Source organism: Amblyomma mixtum, chromosome 8 (assembly GCF_055824585.1).
Source record: "Amblyomma mixtum isolate Tamu chromosome 8, ASM5582458v1, whole genome shotgun sequence".
Classification (NCBI taxonomy): domain Eukaryota; kingdom Metazoa; phylum Arthropoda; class Arachnida; order Ixodida; family Ixodidae; genus Amblyomma; species Amblyomma mixtum.
In genome coordinates, this window is record NC_143019.1 from 59,595,481 (window position 1) to 59,614,088 (window position 18,608).

The 18,608-nt window shown below is 50.2% G+C and overlaps 1 protein-coding gene across 2 annotated transcripts in view; it reads right to left on the bottom strand.

The window, feature by feature from the left end:
- Positions 1–18,608, bottom strand: part of LOC149332609 (potassium channel subfamily K member 1-like) — a 103,567-nt gene that overhangs the window by 23,137 nt on the left and 61,822 nt on the right. For both annotated transcript variants that reach the window (XM_089558233.1, XM_089558232.1), the window contains one exon: positions 15,515–15,847. In XM_089558233.1, the coding sequence (XP_089414359.1) occupies positions 15,515–15,847 (333 nt within the window). The remainder of the gene's footprint in view (positions 1–15,514; positions 15,848–18,608) is intronic.

Consider the following 18,608-nt stretch of genomic DNA (forward strand, 5'->3'; position numbering starts at 1 on the left):
AAACAGCAGACAGCCTAGCTCGAGGGCTTATATACCGAGCAGGCATGTCAGATGTTCTGGAGCTTCAGCTACTAGCATGCGAGGGGGGATACACAGAGACATTACAACTATACAGGGGGACTAGATTCAAGTACCCACCACCACACAAAGCCCTCACGAGGGAGGAAGCAGTCGGCTGGCGTAGGCTACAAACAAACTCCTTCCCCAACTTGTACATCTATAACAAGATGTCACCAACACAATACAGAGCAAACTGCCCCTGGTGCGGCGACACACCCACACTATACCACATCACATGGGAGTGCGAACGAAATAAAGCATTCCACCAACACGAATTCCCGAGTGCGGAGCAATGGGAGAGCCGGCTCACCAGCAGCGAGCTCGCGGCCCAAAGGGCCTTAGTGCGGCACGCTACTGATGCAGCGCGACTCAGTGGAGCCCTGGACTAGGGGCCCAACCTTGCTGAAGAGAAGCCTCAAGTCGCCGGCGCCACGAAAGACGACGGAGGCTTCGAATCCGCGAATCTCTTAAAAGATCTCAATAAAAGTTTTCTACTACTACTACTACTTGATGATGACGGGCCTGCAGGCCTGTTTTCTTCTAACGGCGCGGAGGACACAAGACAATAGACGGTCGTGTGTGTCCTCTCTGTTAACGCGTTCGTCGTCTTGCACTCACCATGCCGTATTTTCGTAACCTTAATAATGGTAGAGGGACTATCTTCGGAATAAGAGGCATCACCGCCGTAGTGTTTCGTAACACTACGCCGTGTTGCTCCGCTTCCCAAAGACACAGCTGCTCTAGACATGCCTGGGCTATGAGGGACGCGTTCCCCAGAGAGTCGGGGCCACGGAAACGTGCAATCTATGATTGTGATGTCCAGGTTAGCCTGTGAACGGGTACCGTCCATAGTTCAATATTACCCAGAGGGAACAGTGGCGCCACCGTCTATGCGAGTTTCTTACGAGCACTCTTTCTACCGCGGTGGTGCCAGGATGTCGAGGTTTTATTTGTCTTGGCTAGTGTTCAGCCTAAAACGTGAATTCTGCCTCGAATTCGGTAGCTGCTCTGCCATGCTCTCCTGTGTGCGCAAATTAAATTATTTCAGCAGTGCGTTTTTCACTTCTTCAATAAATTTAACTGAAGTGAATGTTCCGTGTTAGGCTGGAACTTTAACACCATTTCCTCGAGGTTCGCCTCGAGAACATTCACACTGTTACGGTTGAATCCACGTTTTATACCCAACAATAGCCGTGCCAAGTACTAAGCGTCATCTTCCCGGCATTCTCGCGCTGCTCCATGGCGGATGAAGCGCAGCGCCGCCATCTTTCCCTCTAGGCAGTACTGAGAAACTCTTCGGATGCAGTCATGAGGTAAGTACAAGGGCACGGTGCAGTTGCACTTGTCATTACTTCGCCAAAAAAGGGATAAAGTTAGGGAGTCCTATCTACACTCTGAACAGAAAGGAGTAAAAAGGAAGAGTGGAAGGAACGGGGTGCTAGAGGACAGCTTACTAGAGGACAGCGTAGCGCCTGAAACTATGCCGCGGCCGCAACAAGATGGAACACCTTTGACGTCGCCGCCTTGGGACCTGGAAGGCGTTGAGACACGCCTCACGTGTGTTCCCGGTGAAAGCCGATTGGCACACACGGGAACAGGGACCGGTGCTGCCCTTTGCGATAAGACCTGCGCCTCCTCCTCATGCCCGGTTAATTCCGGTACCGTGTGGCTCTGTGTGCGTGCCTCATTTAAAGGTCCCCAAAGGCCGCCGCCTTGTCACAAACAAGACGTGGCCGGCGACTGCGACACAGGCGCGTTGGATGAGACGCACTTTTCGCTGGCACCCCCGAAGACAATGCCGACCCAGAGGGGAGGGAAGGCAGACAGGCTGGCGAGATTCGTCGCGCCGAAATAAGCTGGAAGCCAGCCATCGCCTCGGCGACGGCCCGTCCGGCTGGCGGCTCTGGAATGCCAGGCACTCTGCAATGGCGGCGCACGGGAGAGACGTGCGCGCAATCAAGGCGCCGTCGGTGGCTTTGAGTACTGCCTGTAAACCAACTTATGCCCTTTGAACTCTGGCGCACACGAGCGCATATTTTTATTAGTACGAACGCACTATTCCGATGGGTAAACCCCGAGAAAGAACTTGCGATGTTTGGGTTTGTGCCATCACTGCCGACGGTGCCGCCATTACCTTTACAGCGGCAACAAGCCGCACAACATCGTTTACACTCCTAGCGCTCCAGCTTGGCCGATACTCCCGCCCACAACGCGGCGCTAAAATCGTGATGACGTCATTCATCAGTAAATAAACAGCAGTCATCGCACACATGCGCTTCGTTTCGATAAAAACATGCGTACACAATGACAGTACGATATGAAAAACAGCATGATAAGCCAACATTAGCAAGCCAACAGGAAAGTAATAAGACAAGCAAACCTTCACGCAGTTTTGCTTCCGCGTGTTTTAGAATTTAGCAAAAATTCTCTGTCCTTTTTTTTATTTTCCCTGTCCCGCCGTAGTAATTGCCTACAAATCAGCGTTATGGCTTGTTCTTTTATTTTTGCAATAATTAACAACTTGCGGAGCTCTGCATCAAGGTTTCTGTTTCATAAAAAAGACAGGGAGACCTTACAGACCTTGCCCCGCCACTTGAATCTTGAAGTGACGCAACGATTATTCAGGATAGTTTGGTAGAGATTTTTCTTGTCATGTTATACGCGACCTGGACATAAACATTATAGCTAATTCGATACTTCGGTCGACTAGTCAGAGTGGCTTCAGCCAGAGCCCGGTTCAAAGGTGACGCCGATGAAATCAATCTATCCATCCATGTGGCTCATGTGACCAAAGATCGTATGACCTCTGGCTAAATCATACCAGGAAAACACTGACCACCTGGTCAACGATTAGAGTCTTATTTAAAAGCGGCGTATATATCCTAGGTAAATGTGCTGATAAATTTCTGTAGAATTAGACTCTCTGCCTCTTTACGGTACAGTACTACATCCGCTATGGTGACTGTATGCGGTTTCACCGCATCTTCTGCGTCGCTCTGCAAACTGTACATGTTCGACACACTGCACAGATAGCCTTAACACCAGAATGTACTATACGATTACGGAATCCAACCACGAGATGCGCACGGCCATGTAGCCTAATTGGGCATTGGATTACAAACAATGAGCTCGTTTGTCAACTTTGTGACAAATGAAAGGCGGTTGTTCACGTACACGATGACGACGATTGTGCTTAAAAGGTGGCAGACGGATGAAGTGTCGAAAGTTCGGCGAAAGGTGTTGTAACCGCTTAACAAGCCTATAATACCGGGTATTATATGTGAGCAACCGACATTCCTCTTCTTCGCGTACTTATTCCGAGCACTTGCCCGCAATGAAACTTTATCGTAGTCTTTGGGTGGTGCCGATGAAGAAGCTAAGTATCACCTATAGCTCCAACGGCAAATAAGCATAAATACGCCGAATCGCCAACCGTTCTCAGAGCTCACGCTTCTGCTAGATTCAGGGTCACCGCTACTTCTTATGCCGAGCAGAGAGTTACGCTCGAGGAAAGCAGCTGGCGCGCAATCTGGAGACTGTGGTAGCCGACGCAGGTGCAGGGTGTATATACGGCCACGAGTTTGGCAACAGGCACTTGCAAAGCTCTCCGCCAGAAAGAAGATCGCGGGATTACATGTCGCGGAGCTTACTTAAGTGGCTCGTCCTTGAGAGGAGCCTTGTGTAAATTGTCCGCGCACTCTGCAGGAACAGTGCCAAGATGAATACGCCCGCCGTATAAGCGCCCCAGGTTAGGGGATCATTAACATTCGCGACTCAATGTCGGCGAGGAATGTGGCCCGAGAAAAGCCGGTAGCTCTGCTGCGAATACCGAGTGGAATTGCTGTGAAATGATTTAAAGGTTCTTCTGTACAGGATGCCGAAAGACTAGATGCCGGTGTCATTGACGGAAGAACGCCGCACAGTGTTCTGGAGAGTTCCAGGACCAGACAGGCTTGTCGCTGTTTGCCTGCGCAAGTAGTGTACATGATTCTCAATGGACGCGGAAGTTTAAAGCATACCAGAAGCTGCTCTCCAATACGCTACTTAATACTTGCGCAGGTATAAGTGCAGCATTCTTTCACCTTGGTCTTTAGGCAAGGCTACTTTACAGTAATGCGAATTCTGGCGAGACCTTTGTACTATAGAGGCCTAAGCCTTTTTTGCAGCAGGGTGCCTCGTACAACCGACGTACGGTTTGACAACACATTTTAATGCGTCCATGACACAGATGAACATGCTCTTCGCATCTTTGCAGCGCCACCTCCTGCATGTTCCAGGAAGTATCCGATGCAGAAACTGGCCGTCAAGCAGCAAGAGGTAGAACACGCCAATGCTCCAGGGAAAATAATGACAGTAGGATTTGGCGCTTTCTTCGAACAGTTACGCTATAAGTGGTAAATCGCTCTGGGCTTTATTTTTCGGTCAGTGCCTCTTGAAATGAAAACTTTCAAGAAAAAAATGGAACGGACACTTAAGTTCTGCCTTAAGTGTATGACGAGATAGAGTTAATGAGTTAATGTAAATATATGCGGAATTGGTCATTCTCAACTTTGCATTCATAGATGCGTGGTCATTCATAGGCCCTCATACCACTCCTTGCGCAATGGTGCAGTGGTTAAGAGATGCGCCACTGGCCTGCGATGGCGGGTGCTGCCACTGCTGAGTCTTGCGCAACTTAAGCTGCTCTTCCCGAGCAAGCTCTCGCGATCAATCATTAATTTCAATGTCGCCTGCGAGGGTGGTTAGTTTGCTCATAATCCAATGGGCAGGTTGTGATGACGCCACAAGGTCACGTGACCTAGGTAGCCCCTCTAGACTGCTTCTCCTGGGATAGCCATATGGGCTACCCTGCGCCACCCTATTTATCCTATTTACCGCTCACAATGCCGACGACGCCAGATTTTCGGCTCAACTGGAGCCTTAGCGCTGCTGCGTTAAAACTTCGGGGTTCGCGGCGTTGTAGCGAAGACTCGCGCTGAGCCTCTTGGCAGACGTGCAACGTTCTATGAACTGCGTAGCACTAACAGTCGCACGTTTTTGCGAAAATAACATTGCTTTATGCAGTCTAGGCTGCTCCCATCAGCTTTTCAGTTATGTAAACTGTACTCTACGGGGTTAAAAACAGTCGCATACGTTCGCCAGTGGAGCGCCAGGCAAGATGTTCCCGGAGAAGTCTCCGGATTGACATTCGAGCATGCTGTCATATATAGTATGAACATCGCTGTCGAAAGGAAGGGAGAGCTGGAGAGCATAAACAGGGGCATTTTTCCAGCAGCGGACTTAATTAGGCTGACGACAGAGATGATGGTGGTACATAAATCAGGTGCAATGTGGACTGCATTGCCCCTTCCAGCAGAAGAAACCTTCGTAGTACTGGAGCCTGTTTCTCTACACGGTGTAGCTGGGCCGACGACGTGCTTAAGGCCTTCAAATGTTCATATCAGTTGAAATGCGCTAAAACTTCAGAATCTCACTAGTAAAAGTCCGCAGCAATTCTTACTGTTTCAGGAGAACATGTATGGCTCAGGTATCTATCTTGAGAAGGGGGAAACATGTAAACTCAGTTGAGTAACTCAAAATGCATCAAGATACAGTGAATCAGTGGGGGAAGGGGGTGGGGCTTTTGAACAGACTTCTTCCCCCCCCCCCCCCCCCATCACCGCAAGGATATCTCTACCTCCATTCTTTAAAACCTCGGTGTGGCCAACATATGTATACATGCTCGGGGTACCGAGACGAACGGAGTCTTCAGAATGGCAGCGTACAAAGTGCACATTTGGGTGCACTCCAGAGCACAAAGCAAGGGCATGTATTTAGCTCTACACCACAACACCCACTCCACCCTCTTCCACACGCACTCCCCCCCCCCTCCCCCCCCCCCCCCTCCTTTCTATCAGAGTGAAGGTCTGGATTCGCCACTGACAAAAATAGGCTTCGCAAATAGGCTCGTGTTCACGGCGACGGACTGGGGTGCAGGAGAACGTGGAGTATAAGCTGCAAGCAGTGAAATGTATACCCGTGCACAACTCCAGCCAGTACTCTCTGCCATTCCCCAAACTGACTGCCAGCGCGACGCCTTCTGCTGTTTGCGTGCATTTACAGAGTGTGTCGACCGGAATCGTGTTTGCAACCCGCCCTTGTATACGCACACCGTAGCGATGTCCTCGGACGCGTCACTTCTAGACGAATCGGTGTTTTCTGGCTCCTTCCCCTTCTTCCTCTCTCTCTTCTAAGCCTTACGGTGCTCGTGCTGACGCGGAGCAGGCGTGAAACACGTGTTTTCGAGTGTTGGCCGCTCGCTAAAAGCCACTGCGCTAACAAGAAGGGGAAGAACCAAAATAAAAGGTGCGCCTTCCTTCTTCTTGATGGAAAGCTTGGAGAAAGGACCAAGGCCTATCACCTACAAGTGCGGGGCCTCTTGCCCCGCCCGCAGTGGCGACCTCTGGTTTTCACTACGTCGGAAGGTGCAGTATATAGCCGTGTTGGCGCAACCGCTGTTTGGGCTTGACTGATCGGGCCCGGCCGCTTGTAGATTTGGCGGCTGCCCTTGGTGTCATGGCTCGCGCAAAAACCATGCAGCGCTGTTGGAGGTACGGCTAGCGTCAGGTTACTGCGGTCCAAATTCGCAAGGAAGTGGACAACAGACTGTGGTTGCCAGATACACTGGCCACTGTGTCGTTAGCTTTCGTGATTGGATGAAGTAAGGCGATTACTGGCCAATCAGGAGCCGTTCTTGCGGGCCTTAATTGGCTGGTGCCGTTTTATATCATTCCGCTACGCAGCCGATCTTTTTAGTAAGACTGGGCGTGGTAGGCGAGGACAGTATAGTAAAGAAAATTTGAGAGTTTTATGCTTTTAAGCGTGCCCTTTTGAAAGAGTATTTAGTAATACTGGACATGTTGACATGGGGGAACATCAGGAGAGCATACGGTAGCAAAAACTGAGAGTATACTTTGGTCTCTGAGACAGCAAAAATTCGAGAGAGTTCTGAGAGCGTAAGGGTATACTATTTTTGAGTAAGTACTTGGAAAGTTTTGGTCTCTGATGGAGTAAAAAAAATTGTTCAAGGGTTTTGAGAACATAAGGGTGCTCTTTAAAAGGGAGTAAAAGCTGATAGTAAGACTGAGTAGTGTACATTCAAACAGTATAGAGTAAGGAAACTTTCTTAGAGTTTACGGCTGCTTCTGTACCAGCCTATATTCATAGGGCGCGCAAAGGCATGGTTTCTAACTACGCAATTATGTCGCCACTGATTATGTCACAGGCGAGTTAAACCTTGGAACTATATAAGCTCTGGTTACTCACGGAGAGCACGTGGCCAGGAGAGGGCATTACACATTTTGGCGGCTATGAATGCGACGTTCAGTCAGAACGTCTCGGGCGCGCGCTGTACCGCACACACGTCGTCCTATTTTCTTTTTTATTTAGAGCTGTTTCGTTTTTGCAGGGAGGGTCTCACGTCGCCTTACATTATCATCCGTCTCGTCGTTCGCCTGGCACGCTTCCAAGGCGGCTCGCCTGGCTACAGATCAACCTTTGGACCGTTGCAAGGACGCTTACTTTGGGCGCGTATAGCTCCTCCGATGCATACAAAGAAGGGCGACCGCTCTAATAGCGCTTGTCGCTAATTGCCAGTGTTTGCGATCGTTCTTCGCGTTCTGGTGAGTCCACGCATATCAACAACTTTGGTGAAGGCCCGGGGGTTCGATTGCAGCGTAGCAGAGAAGAGCGAAAGCCTTCGCTAAGAAAGGAAACGACCAGCACATGCGCCAATTCAGCGACCGTCGATAATTGTGATTAATGATGCGGTTGTGAGGTTAGTATGCATCACTTAGGGACGGATTCTATTGCCCGTTTTGATACCGCTTTAGTCTCAAGGACCCGCCTTTCAGAGCCTGCCGCGGACTGTTCCAGAAGTAAAATCTCCCTTCATCGTTTCTCTGCCACAACTCCCTTGAGGCGTACGCGTGCGAAATCTATAGCCTAGTTCAGTTTGCGTTTAAGGGCAGTGGACAGTTTAATCGAGGCGCCTTTTCCGGATTACGGGAGCTCTACCGTGAAAGTGAAGTCTCGCCCGTAATCATTTCTGAGTTCAAAACGATCGGCTGCTCTTTTACGTGCATAGTGCGGCGCATTGAATTACTGTTGCGACAGGTCACCGCTGGTGCCGCTTCCGGAAAGGTTGTCACCAAACTTTGTTAGGCGCACGCCTCCGACTCAACTGCACTGCTCCAGACTACACACGGAAGTGAGAAAAGAAAAGAAAAAGCCAGGAAAAGGAAACAGACGGAAGGCTTGAAACGAGTGTTTTGGCGCCGGTTGTTGCCTTCATACGTTAACCTGGCTGTTCCTCCACCTCCTCATCCCATGTCACTGGGAGTGACGGCGCTTCAGCGCTAAACGCTGTCCCTGGGCCGAATCTGCACGGGCGCCGCCCGGATCAAAACAGAGTTCGAGTCGGTTGTGAGGAGAGCCGCATCCACTCTGACCTCGAGTCGCAAAATACCCGGAAATGCAGACGGGAAGCCGCAGTGGTTCCAGCCAGAAGAGGAAGAGGATGCGCCGGCTGTCTGTTACGCTCACACCCCTGCTTCCTTGCTTCAGTGCTCCCTTCACCCGAGCAGCCGGGGGAAGGAGGCAGTGACGCACTTCCGGTGGTGTAATTTTAGTCACGCCTAATCGGCCTCGAGCGGTGCACTCTTATAAAAGCGGCGGGAGTAGGGAGCAGACGTGGGGTATTTAGGAAAGGAACAACAACAACCACACGACAAGACGTACACTAAGCCCGCGGTCGTCTCGCTTTTCGGGTGACTCAGCGACGACGCTGGCCTCGACCGACACCAGTGCAGAGCAGGGTCTGTTGGCGGTGTGTCCTCCCATTCGGTCGGCACTTTTTCTACAAGCCCTTCCCCTACCGTTCATCTCTCGCCCGCAGTGTCCGCTGTCACAGTGCCACGTTTGCCGGTAGGCAAGGCCGGCGCTCCCGAAGGACCTTGTTTGCGTATGCATGTTCGTCGCCTGTGTCTTGGCAAGGTGCGCCTCCGGTGTGTTGGCAGCAGTTGGTGTACGGGCTGTAAATAATAATATACGGGGCCTTCTTTCGAAGAGACCGACGTGTCTCCGTACAGGACAACAGCGACGGACCGCGCGGTGACTGGAACTGCATGGCGAGTCCAAAACAACGACCACGAGACAAAGAGTACGACGCACAAGAGGTCGTGTGTCATCCTCTTCATTTCGTGGCTTGCGTCTCGTGCACGCCATGCTATACATCACAACGAAAAGACCAATTAGCGAGGCATCATGTCTTTCTGACCGGTGACCCTGACTCGTCATCAAGAGCATAATCATAGCACGGACAGCAACCACTGGAGGACAAAGGCCTCGTTCAGTGATCTGTCGTTAAGCGTCTTCCTTCACCAATAACGGTGAAGCTGTCCCAGCAGATAACCCTAAATCTGATCTCCCCACCGTAGTCTGTCCAAATCCTATGTTTGCTTTCCATTAGAATCCACTCGTTTACCCCAAAAGACCACCGCGGTTTTCTACACTACGCGTTACATGTCCCACTCAAGTCTATTTCCTCTTGATTTTCATTAGGGTATCACGCGATGGTTCCTTAGGGTAAAGAAACTGGTTCTTAGTGAGGACAAATGAAGCATGGGGTGACAGAGGTGGGAGGACGAGATAGGGAAGTTTGAGAGGATAAGGTGGCCGTAGCTGGCACAGGAACGGGTTAATATGAGGGGGATAGGAGAGGCATTTGAGCAAATGAGCAAATAAATCCATCAGCTACTGCTCTCTAGATAGAACAGCAGGAAGCCTTCCTGCGAAGCAGCCTGACAGAGGTCTTAGAGAGCTTGTATTTGGTTTCTGTACAGCCGCTCATACCAGGGCGCACCAGCAGAAGCCTGCGATGGGTGCAGGATACCGGTACTAGATTTCCTGAGGCATTGTCTGGCGGCTTGTGTCTAGCATGGCCATTTCGTATTAACTTCATTTTAGGCTTGCGTCTCTGTCTGTCGTAGTTTCCTAGAGCTCGTCTTCTGGACAATCACATAGGTGAGAAAATTTTTCAGAATAGAAGATCAAACGTTCATAACTTTTCGTGTCCAGCTATTGATACTGTGTAAAGCGACCATGCATCACTACTGAAGTCCCTGTGTCGATATACCTTCAACTTTCTCGAACAACCGCAAAATTCACCACTTTTTCAAACACAAAGTTGGGCGGTCCGATATCGATAGTATCGCCTGGCTTCATTAGACTCGGTTCAACACATTGGCTTCCGACAGTCGCAATCCGCTGTCTCCTCCCCTCACCGGGCCTTCCTCCCCAGAGTGAAGACCCTATTTAACCTCGGCCAATGATGACCACTTTGCCCGGACGGAGACAACTCCTCTTGTGAAAACGTTGGCTAAACACAATGAGGCTCCTGCCTCAACCCTTGTTCCCTTTGTTTCGTGCTTCCCACTGTCTCTGAGTTTCTTGCCACTTCGGCTGCAATTCATAAAAGTTGTTTCCACACGACGAGTCTGTAACCTTTTCTTTGGTTGCGGTATTGCATATGTAAGAGAGCTTCGCTCCCAAGAGGAGATGCTGGAATATCTCCTCCCTACTTGCGCTTCGGCCACTGTGACCAAGAATGATGCCACTAACTGGCCAACATACGCCGGGACCAGTATCCTCTCCCCAGAATATTTCATAGTAACCACCACCACCATCCGGCTCGTCTGCTCTCAACCAATCAACGCAAGCTGACAAAACTCCGAAAAGGATCGAACTGACCGGCCACGTGATGCAAATAGATCGAGACCATGTCGTGTCGTTGCACTCGTGCAAAACGACTCTACATTACCCTTGCCATGTTTTTCGGACTGAATGCTTCACTGCTTAGTCGCATGAAAGGTGAGCCGGCACTGCGATTCTCGTACCTCTTTCAGCTATTTACGTATGACATTTCGCACTTTTGCCTGGCTGTCAGTTTGACTGGTGTCGTCGTGCGGCTCCTGGAAAACTATTCCGGTGGGCTTAAAACACCCTCACGTGGTTTGTCAGAGCAAAAAATACCCCTGAAACCAATTTGCGGAGCAGCACGTCGCCAGTTCCTTTTGGACTGAGCGATCACTTCCAGAGTCGCGCAATCTCTTTCGCACATGCTGCGCAGCAGAAAACGGCAGATTATTACTACTTTCATCGCAAACCATTAGCTGGGGGCTTGTCTCGTGATGGCCGGAACGAAGGGAAGCTAAAAGCGCTGGAGCCCCCCAAGCAATTCGCCGCAGTCATGGCGGTGATATATGCCGTGTTAATAGACCCTGACAGGGCACGGAAGAGAGCCGGTCGCCGCTCGCAGAAGAGGTGGGCTGCGGGCCCATAAATTTGCCTCCGAACTGACGGCTATGGACGATGGCGACGTCTACTTAAAGGAAGGACGGGAAGTGAAGGTGAAAGAGAGGACGTTGCGCAAATGTCTGCGGCGGAGACCCTCAAGGATGCTGAGTAACGTCGCTGTTTCTCTAGGTGGTGCAGTCTGCAGAACAGAAACATTGGCGGTCCTTTTTAAGCGTCGCACCTGGATCTGGGTAGGGTGCGATGACCCCCGTCGGCAGCATGCATGCACTCGAAGTGCTAGCGAGAGCACCGACCGGCGCATGAGTTTTCAAACTGGCTCGCAGCTTCGGCGCGTGGGTATAGGAGTCTTTCACTTCTCTCCGATGCCACGAAAGTGTGCTGGCGCTAGCATCGGTAGCGATGCAAGACATGGGGATGTAGGTGAAAGGCGGTGGTCTCATCTTTGGGAGCGTGTTGCATCTTGTGCTCAAATAATGGGCATTGACGTGCTATGTCGCCCTACTTGGTAGCACTGAATCATAAGGAAGCGAACGCTAAAATGTTGCTGCTCTATCTTTTTAAGCGTGTTCACGCTGCACGGGCTGTGTCTGCAAGAAATTTCTGATATTATTGAGCAGTTACAAATATATTTCCCGACATAGGTGACGGCCCTTAATCACATCTCATGAGACTACTCACCCCAAGCATCCCGCGGCCACACGAAGCCTGCTTTTGAGAATGTCAGCTCGCCAGCAAACATGAATAATAATCCTTATTAGACAAGACATGAATACGGGAGGCTTCATGCGTTTTCACTTTCAACACACTACAACGGCGATGGCGGCGATGACCCGCTACACAGCTATTGCCACAATAACATTAAATTATATGATGCGCAAGCTTCGCCGCCACTTAAAGCTAGAAGATTGGTTTATTGTGCTTTAACGTCCCAAAGCGACTCAGGCTATGAGGGACGCCGTAGTGGAGGGCTCGGGAAATTTCGACCACCAGGGGTTCTTTAACGTGCACTGACATCGCGCAGCACACGGGCCTCTAGAATTTCGCCATGATCGAAATTCAGCCGCCGCGGCCGGGATCGAACCCGCACTTTCGTGTCAGCAGCCGAGCGTCGTAACCACTGAGCCACCGCGGCGGGGCTTAAAGCTAGAAGAATCCGTGCTTTGGTGCTCATAAGAGAACTCAGTCTGCACGCAGAAAGGCACAGGGGATATGGACGCAATCTTGGCCTACATTTTACTTTATAGAATGCCAAGGAGAATACTTTGCATCAGCAAGGAACATTGAGGACTGCTTTTTAGTTTGCGTTCTGGGCCGATAACATAAAGTTAAGGTGAGCTCGTTTGCGTTACGCAGCCTTAGAAACTAAAACAAAACATGCCAAATGAAACGTGCGAGCTGACTTTATGCTCTGACATTTATCACATCGTCCACAGTGCACTTTTTATGTCCAACAAAGACCATGTCGAGAACGTGCAACCGGTATTCGAGGTTTCGTTCTAAGAAAACTTTAAAGGCTTCGCCTTTCGGCATTTTAATGGTGACCACATCTTGAACAACTGGGCTATTCGTACATTGTTTGCAGCTCCAGAATCACCAAAACTCTGCACGGCTATGCCCTGATATTTTGTAAGATCACAACCGCAGCTACGACGGAACTTAAATACAGCCTTGTCTGTGCACAGCACGGCTACTTTCGAAGGCTGAAGGGCTACAAAGATGACTTGGGCATAAGGCATGAAAGGACATCAAGGGCAGGCCGTTGCACTCAACAGTTTTAGCCGATGCATGCGAGACCACTTATGTAAGTATTCGTTTATGTAATGTATTCTCCATTTGGACAGATATGAAAAGCTGTTCTTAGAAACGGCCTGTCCAAATATACTGACCCGGCAGGCATCAGCCCATCTGGCATGCGCGTGCGGTTGTGGTCACAGTTGAATGCTAACTAAATCAAGAGCACCCTTCAACATCTGGTCGGCAGTAACATTTATTAAAGAACTTTCACGAAAAGTTCACTTGCGAACCAAAAGATCAAGGCTTTCTTCCAGACGTATTAAAGCAAGTTCCCTTTCTCGTTATGTCCAGTTGTGTGCAATGCTGCAATCGCAATTTCAACCAAATGGACCCACAGTTATCTACTTTAGGCCTTCTTTCCCCGCAGCGCCTGAAAACTCCGTCAGTTTGCAAGGCTGTGCTTGTACCACAAAATGTATCATAACTTTTCTTCCCACTGTCCTATTCAGCCTGCTCATCGTCTTTCAGCCCGCACAAGCCACCAAAATGCCGTTTACCCACCCCCTGCTCGCACCGTGACCCATCTTCATTCCTTCTTCATCCAAACAGCGCGTGACTGGAACAGTCTTCCCACAAGTACCATCCTTCATACAAACCCGGACCATTTCAAGAAAGCCATCGAAAAAATCTGTTATTAACACCAGGGTGTTAGCCCACCCCTCATGTAAAGCCCTCACCCGAGGGCCCTTGAGGTATTTGTAATAAATAAATAAATAAAAAAGTAAGACCATTTCGGTTTTTAAATTTCGCCGGAATTTCGTAAAAATTTCTTTTTCGCCAAATTTTAATTACTCCTCAAATTCCCTGGAAAAGGGAAATCCCATGGTACATCAATGGTTACGGCGTGACGCTCTTCGTCACTATGTCAAGAGCAGTGCTGGCGGATATCTTGAGAACAAGAGGCTCAGCGTCGAAGCAATGAAAGTGCCATCTCTGCCATTTATAGAATCTGCAAGACCCGAAATGGCGATGCAGATTTCTATTTGGGGCAAGGTCTCTCCTCAACGATCAGCTCCTTGAGTGGCGCTCCTCCATCTATACTCAGTACACCCTCTCCGTCTCTCACTCTCGCACAAAACGCACGGAGGCAGGAACCGGCTGGGTCACAAAGAGACCGACCCGTCGTCGTCGTCTTCGTCCGCGTTTGTTGCCAATGGAGTCTTCTCTCGTTCTTCCGAGCCCTAGGGGACACGTAATCGGCAGCGTCCTATTCTGGACCCTCTGGAATTGAGCCAGGGACGCACCTCCATCCCAGCCTCTGCTTGCGTGTGCACTCCTCTACGCGCACAAACCCTTCCTCCCTCAGCCTGAAACCGGACACAGCCGGGCCTGTCTACGTCCATGAGTGCATGCGTGAGTCTGCGCCGCGCGTTGTTTTGTTAGACAGGCAGCCAAGACATCAATCGCTGGCCGCCGCCACCGCCGCACTTTGGACGGCCGCGTCACACGCGGCACGCAGATGAACTCACCCAAGCGGGACTCGCTGTGCTCGCTGCTCATGGCAGTCGCGTCTGCGGCAAAACAGCAAGAAACGGGGGTTGCCCCAAGAAACCTGTCATACTTGGCTTAGCTGCCCCACCTCCCCTCCCATGTTCAACTCCTCGTTTACGACCACGCATATGGCTTTGGAGGGCATCTCAGCTGAGTCAACAGAGGCTCAACGGACGATGCATATGCGGGGGAGGAAGCTGAAATGCAGAAGAAGCAAAGCTCCTGCTCTGTAGACAGGACCCGGCTGTCTTAATAAAGCTAAAATAACGTACACGTGCAAACGGAGGTGTTAAGCGTCCTTCGCAAGGCCTTCAGCCAGTTTGTTGGTGGGTGCATCGCGTTAACAGGTACATGTTTTTCTTCAAAGCGGAAGCACTAGGACATGGAGGAGGTTTTGAAAGCGGCCTTGAAAAACCATTCCCCGAGGCTGCGGTCGTCTTTAAATGAGCACCTCAGTGCTTCTCTCCATTACTGGCGTCCCCGAAGGCCCATGGGAACCACCAGCCTAGCGCTGGCTGCACGTTTCGGGATATTTGACTTTTTGTTGCTGTTTAAATCTCATTCTGCGCCAACGGACTTGTGAACATTCGGTGATCTTTGTTCATACAATGAGTCGGGATGCTACAGTGTCGCATTACGCTCTGTGGTGGAATATAGAAACCACAAGAGGTGTGTCACCTCAGTGAAAGAAACACAGCAAAGTGCCCACAAGGGTGCTCTAAGATCTCCAGTCGTAAAGCGAGGCAAATAACAAATGCATGCAGACAGATGGACAGAGCCCGTCGGAAGAGGCACAAAGGAAGGGTACACTCACCGGCGACGTAGTCCCCGAAGCCTATGGTGGCGAGCGTGATAAAGCAGTAGTAGAGGCCCTCCAGGTAGGACCAATCTTCGGTGAACATGAACACAGCGGCCGGCAGCAGCAGGAAGACGAGCAGCCATGGCAGCAGGAATGTGCAGAGGTTGGCGGCCAGGGCGAGACGGGGTGCCCGGTGTCCCCTGGCACGCTTGAGGCCGCGCACCATGCCGCGCGCAAAGTGGTCCCCGATGCCCGCTAGCAGGATGCCCGTCATGGGCACGCCCACCACGGCGTACAGCACGCAGAACACGCGGCCCCACGCCGTCGACGGGGCCAGGTGGCCGTAGCCTGCGAACACGAAGTCCCTCTTGACTACAAACGCCACTGCACAGAAGAGGGTGCCTCACTAAAAGGCTGGCCTCACACGAGGGACCGAAGCGCCAGATATCGTTTGCGAGGACCACGACCAGAAGAACACTGGGAAGAGCGGTGCCGTCATTGTTGATCTCTGCGAACATCTTGAACTTATGTGCCTATCGATTTTTCTGGTTGTATTATCACTTTTCTGTGTGTTACTCCCGCCGCTGCGATTGTGCTTTTTTCACGTAAGGCCCCGAAACTTCTCAAGCTGGTCAGAGCTTTTTCGCCTGGTGTCTTTTATATTTGTTCCTGTAAAATAATTGATTGATTGATTGATTGATTGATTGATTGATTGATTGATTGATTGATTGATTGATTGATTGATTGATTGATTGATTGATTGATTGATTGATTGATTGATTGATTGATTGATTGATTGATTGATTGATTGAAGCAAGGGACTGCGTAGCCGGCTACATGTACACTGCTGGAGCCAAGCTCTCCATTTTTTTTTTCAAATATATTGTAGCCAGCGGACAACTCACAACGCGGCTTGAAGTCGAAGTGATCCGTATCAAACCAATCAGGACAGCACAGACTGATACAGAAAGGCGCTGTTTCGATCTGTAATTCCCATAGCCGGTGAGCAAACTGAGATCAAGAATATAAAGAACAGGATCGAATTATAGCAACCAATGTTTTGCCATACGTCTTTTTTTTTTGTTTGCGGCAGAAACAGCAGCAGGAGCATGAAGGCGGGAGCAGCCATTTCGCAAATGCAAATGATTCGGGCATGCTTTCAGGGCGTGTTGGGTCGTGTACTATACGGCCCATGGTGTCGGTCTCACAGCACCGCGACTCTGCTTTAATGGCAGTCTTTACAAAAAGTCGAACAGTCCACGAGGTCAGTGCATTTCTTATACCCTATAGGGCCCTGCAGAAGACCCACTGTACAGACCGGCGTCAGCTGTAACGCAAGATGTGGGCTCTTTCTTGTCATGAAAGACTGCATGAGACAAGGAAGCCAGCTGCGACAGTGAAATGTGCTCCGTGCAGTTGTGCCCAGGGGGGTATACCGTTGATGCACAAGATACGTACTATCGGTTACAAAAGTTTGCGGGACGCGAGTTCTTGGAAAAAACATTTATTGTAACTTCACCTCGCTACCCAGTCGCCAGATATTACTACCAGAGGAAGGAGCATTTGAGTCTTTAACACCTTAATACAATATCAGGCGACTGTGTGGCGAGGTGAAGCTACAATAAACGTTATTCCAAGAACTCGCGTTTCGCAAGCTTTTGTCACCGATAGTACAGTGTCGCGGAAGTCATGTGAGCCCTGACAGTGATGCGACAGCGCGCCTAAGCGCGTATGAAACGCCAAACCTTGATACTGTACCTCCATCCATTTGTAAGAAATGCGTGCACTGGGTCATTATATGCGTCCCTTGCTAGACACGGTTGGAACGGGCATGTCCGTTGCAGACTTAAGAACCCATGTTGGCCTTGCCCCTCTACTAAGAACGAGGCTGGGGACGACTCAGCGTGAGCGCCGTATTGCACAAGTCCGGGGCGGCAGTGCAGTTTCGACACACCTGTCGTTGCTGATGCGTTGCGAAAGACAACTTGACGCGGTTCCAACCTCACGTACAAGCTCATCTGCACTGCCTGTATCTGTGGCCACGAGTGCGCGCTGCGTGTGCACATGCAGGGCGCGCAGTGACCGTTGCCGAGATCTTGGATTCGATCGCCACGCAAGCCACTTGGGAAACACGAGACAAGGGAGGAGTCTGTTAGCAAGCACAGCCACATGCATCGACTATGTGCGAGTCGCTAGTCAATGTTTCCTTCCAGACATGCACACGTGCGACTTCGGCGCTTTGAATTTGTCCCAGAAGAAAAGGGTTGTCGTGTTCAATGACGCGAAGCTAAACGTATGGCAAAGACAAGTATTACTTGCTTCACCGTGATGTCGATTCTGCTTGGAAGCGATTGTAACCAGCGATTGGTTTCCGGACTTAGCGAAGCGTACGCTGGTATACTGGCAATGAGACAACTCAAGAATTTTCTTAAGCTGAGGTCAACTCCTTTTTGAAAGACAAAAACAGTGATCTACAATGAGCTGTGTCTTGTGCCAGCTGCGGCAGCCCTATACTAGTAAATGTTCCAGCTTAACCCTTTCATCTGATCCTCTGCTGATATCATCGACGTTTCCCGGTCTTTGACGTCCACTTTGACGTCGTTCTATAGAAGGCCTTTGGTTTTTCGCTTTGTGCGTCACATTCAACTGCCGGAAATCAACGCGCTTATGTCTTATAATACGCGCCGTTGTCCTTCCGTCTTGAGACCAGAAAGTTAAAAAACCTCGATGACTCCAGGAGTACTTCCATAACTCATCATCAAGGACGAGGCCCGCTGAGTTATTCGGGGCCTGCTACTAAGTATCACCGTATTTAATTACAGAGTTGATGTCCAAAAAATCAGGTTATCTTTGATTGACATGTTTCACGTGGCTAGATTTATCTGTGTTCAAAGGCCGGCCTGACTTGCTCTAAGCGGTAAGTCACTATTCCGTCCAGCGACACGGATGTGATAATCAGCGAAGATTTCGCCCACTGGGCAAGAGTATCTCCTAGGCTCATGCTTTATATAACATTCCCAGAGGTCAGTACATGTGACTTCGCGCGTTTCGAGAACAAATGGTAATTAAACATTATACTCACAGCACAAGTTCTTTAGACTGTGTGCGT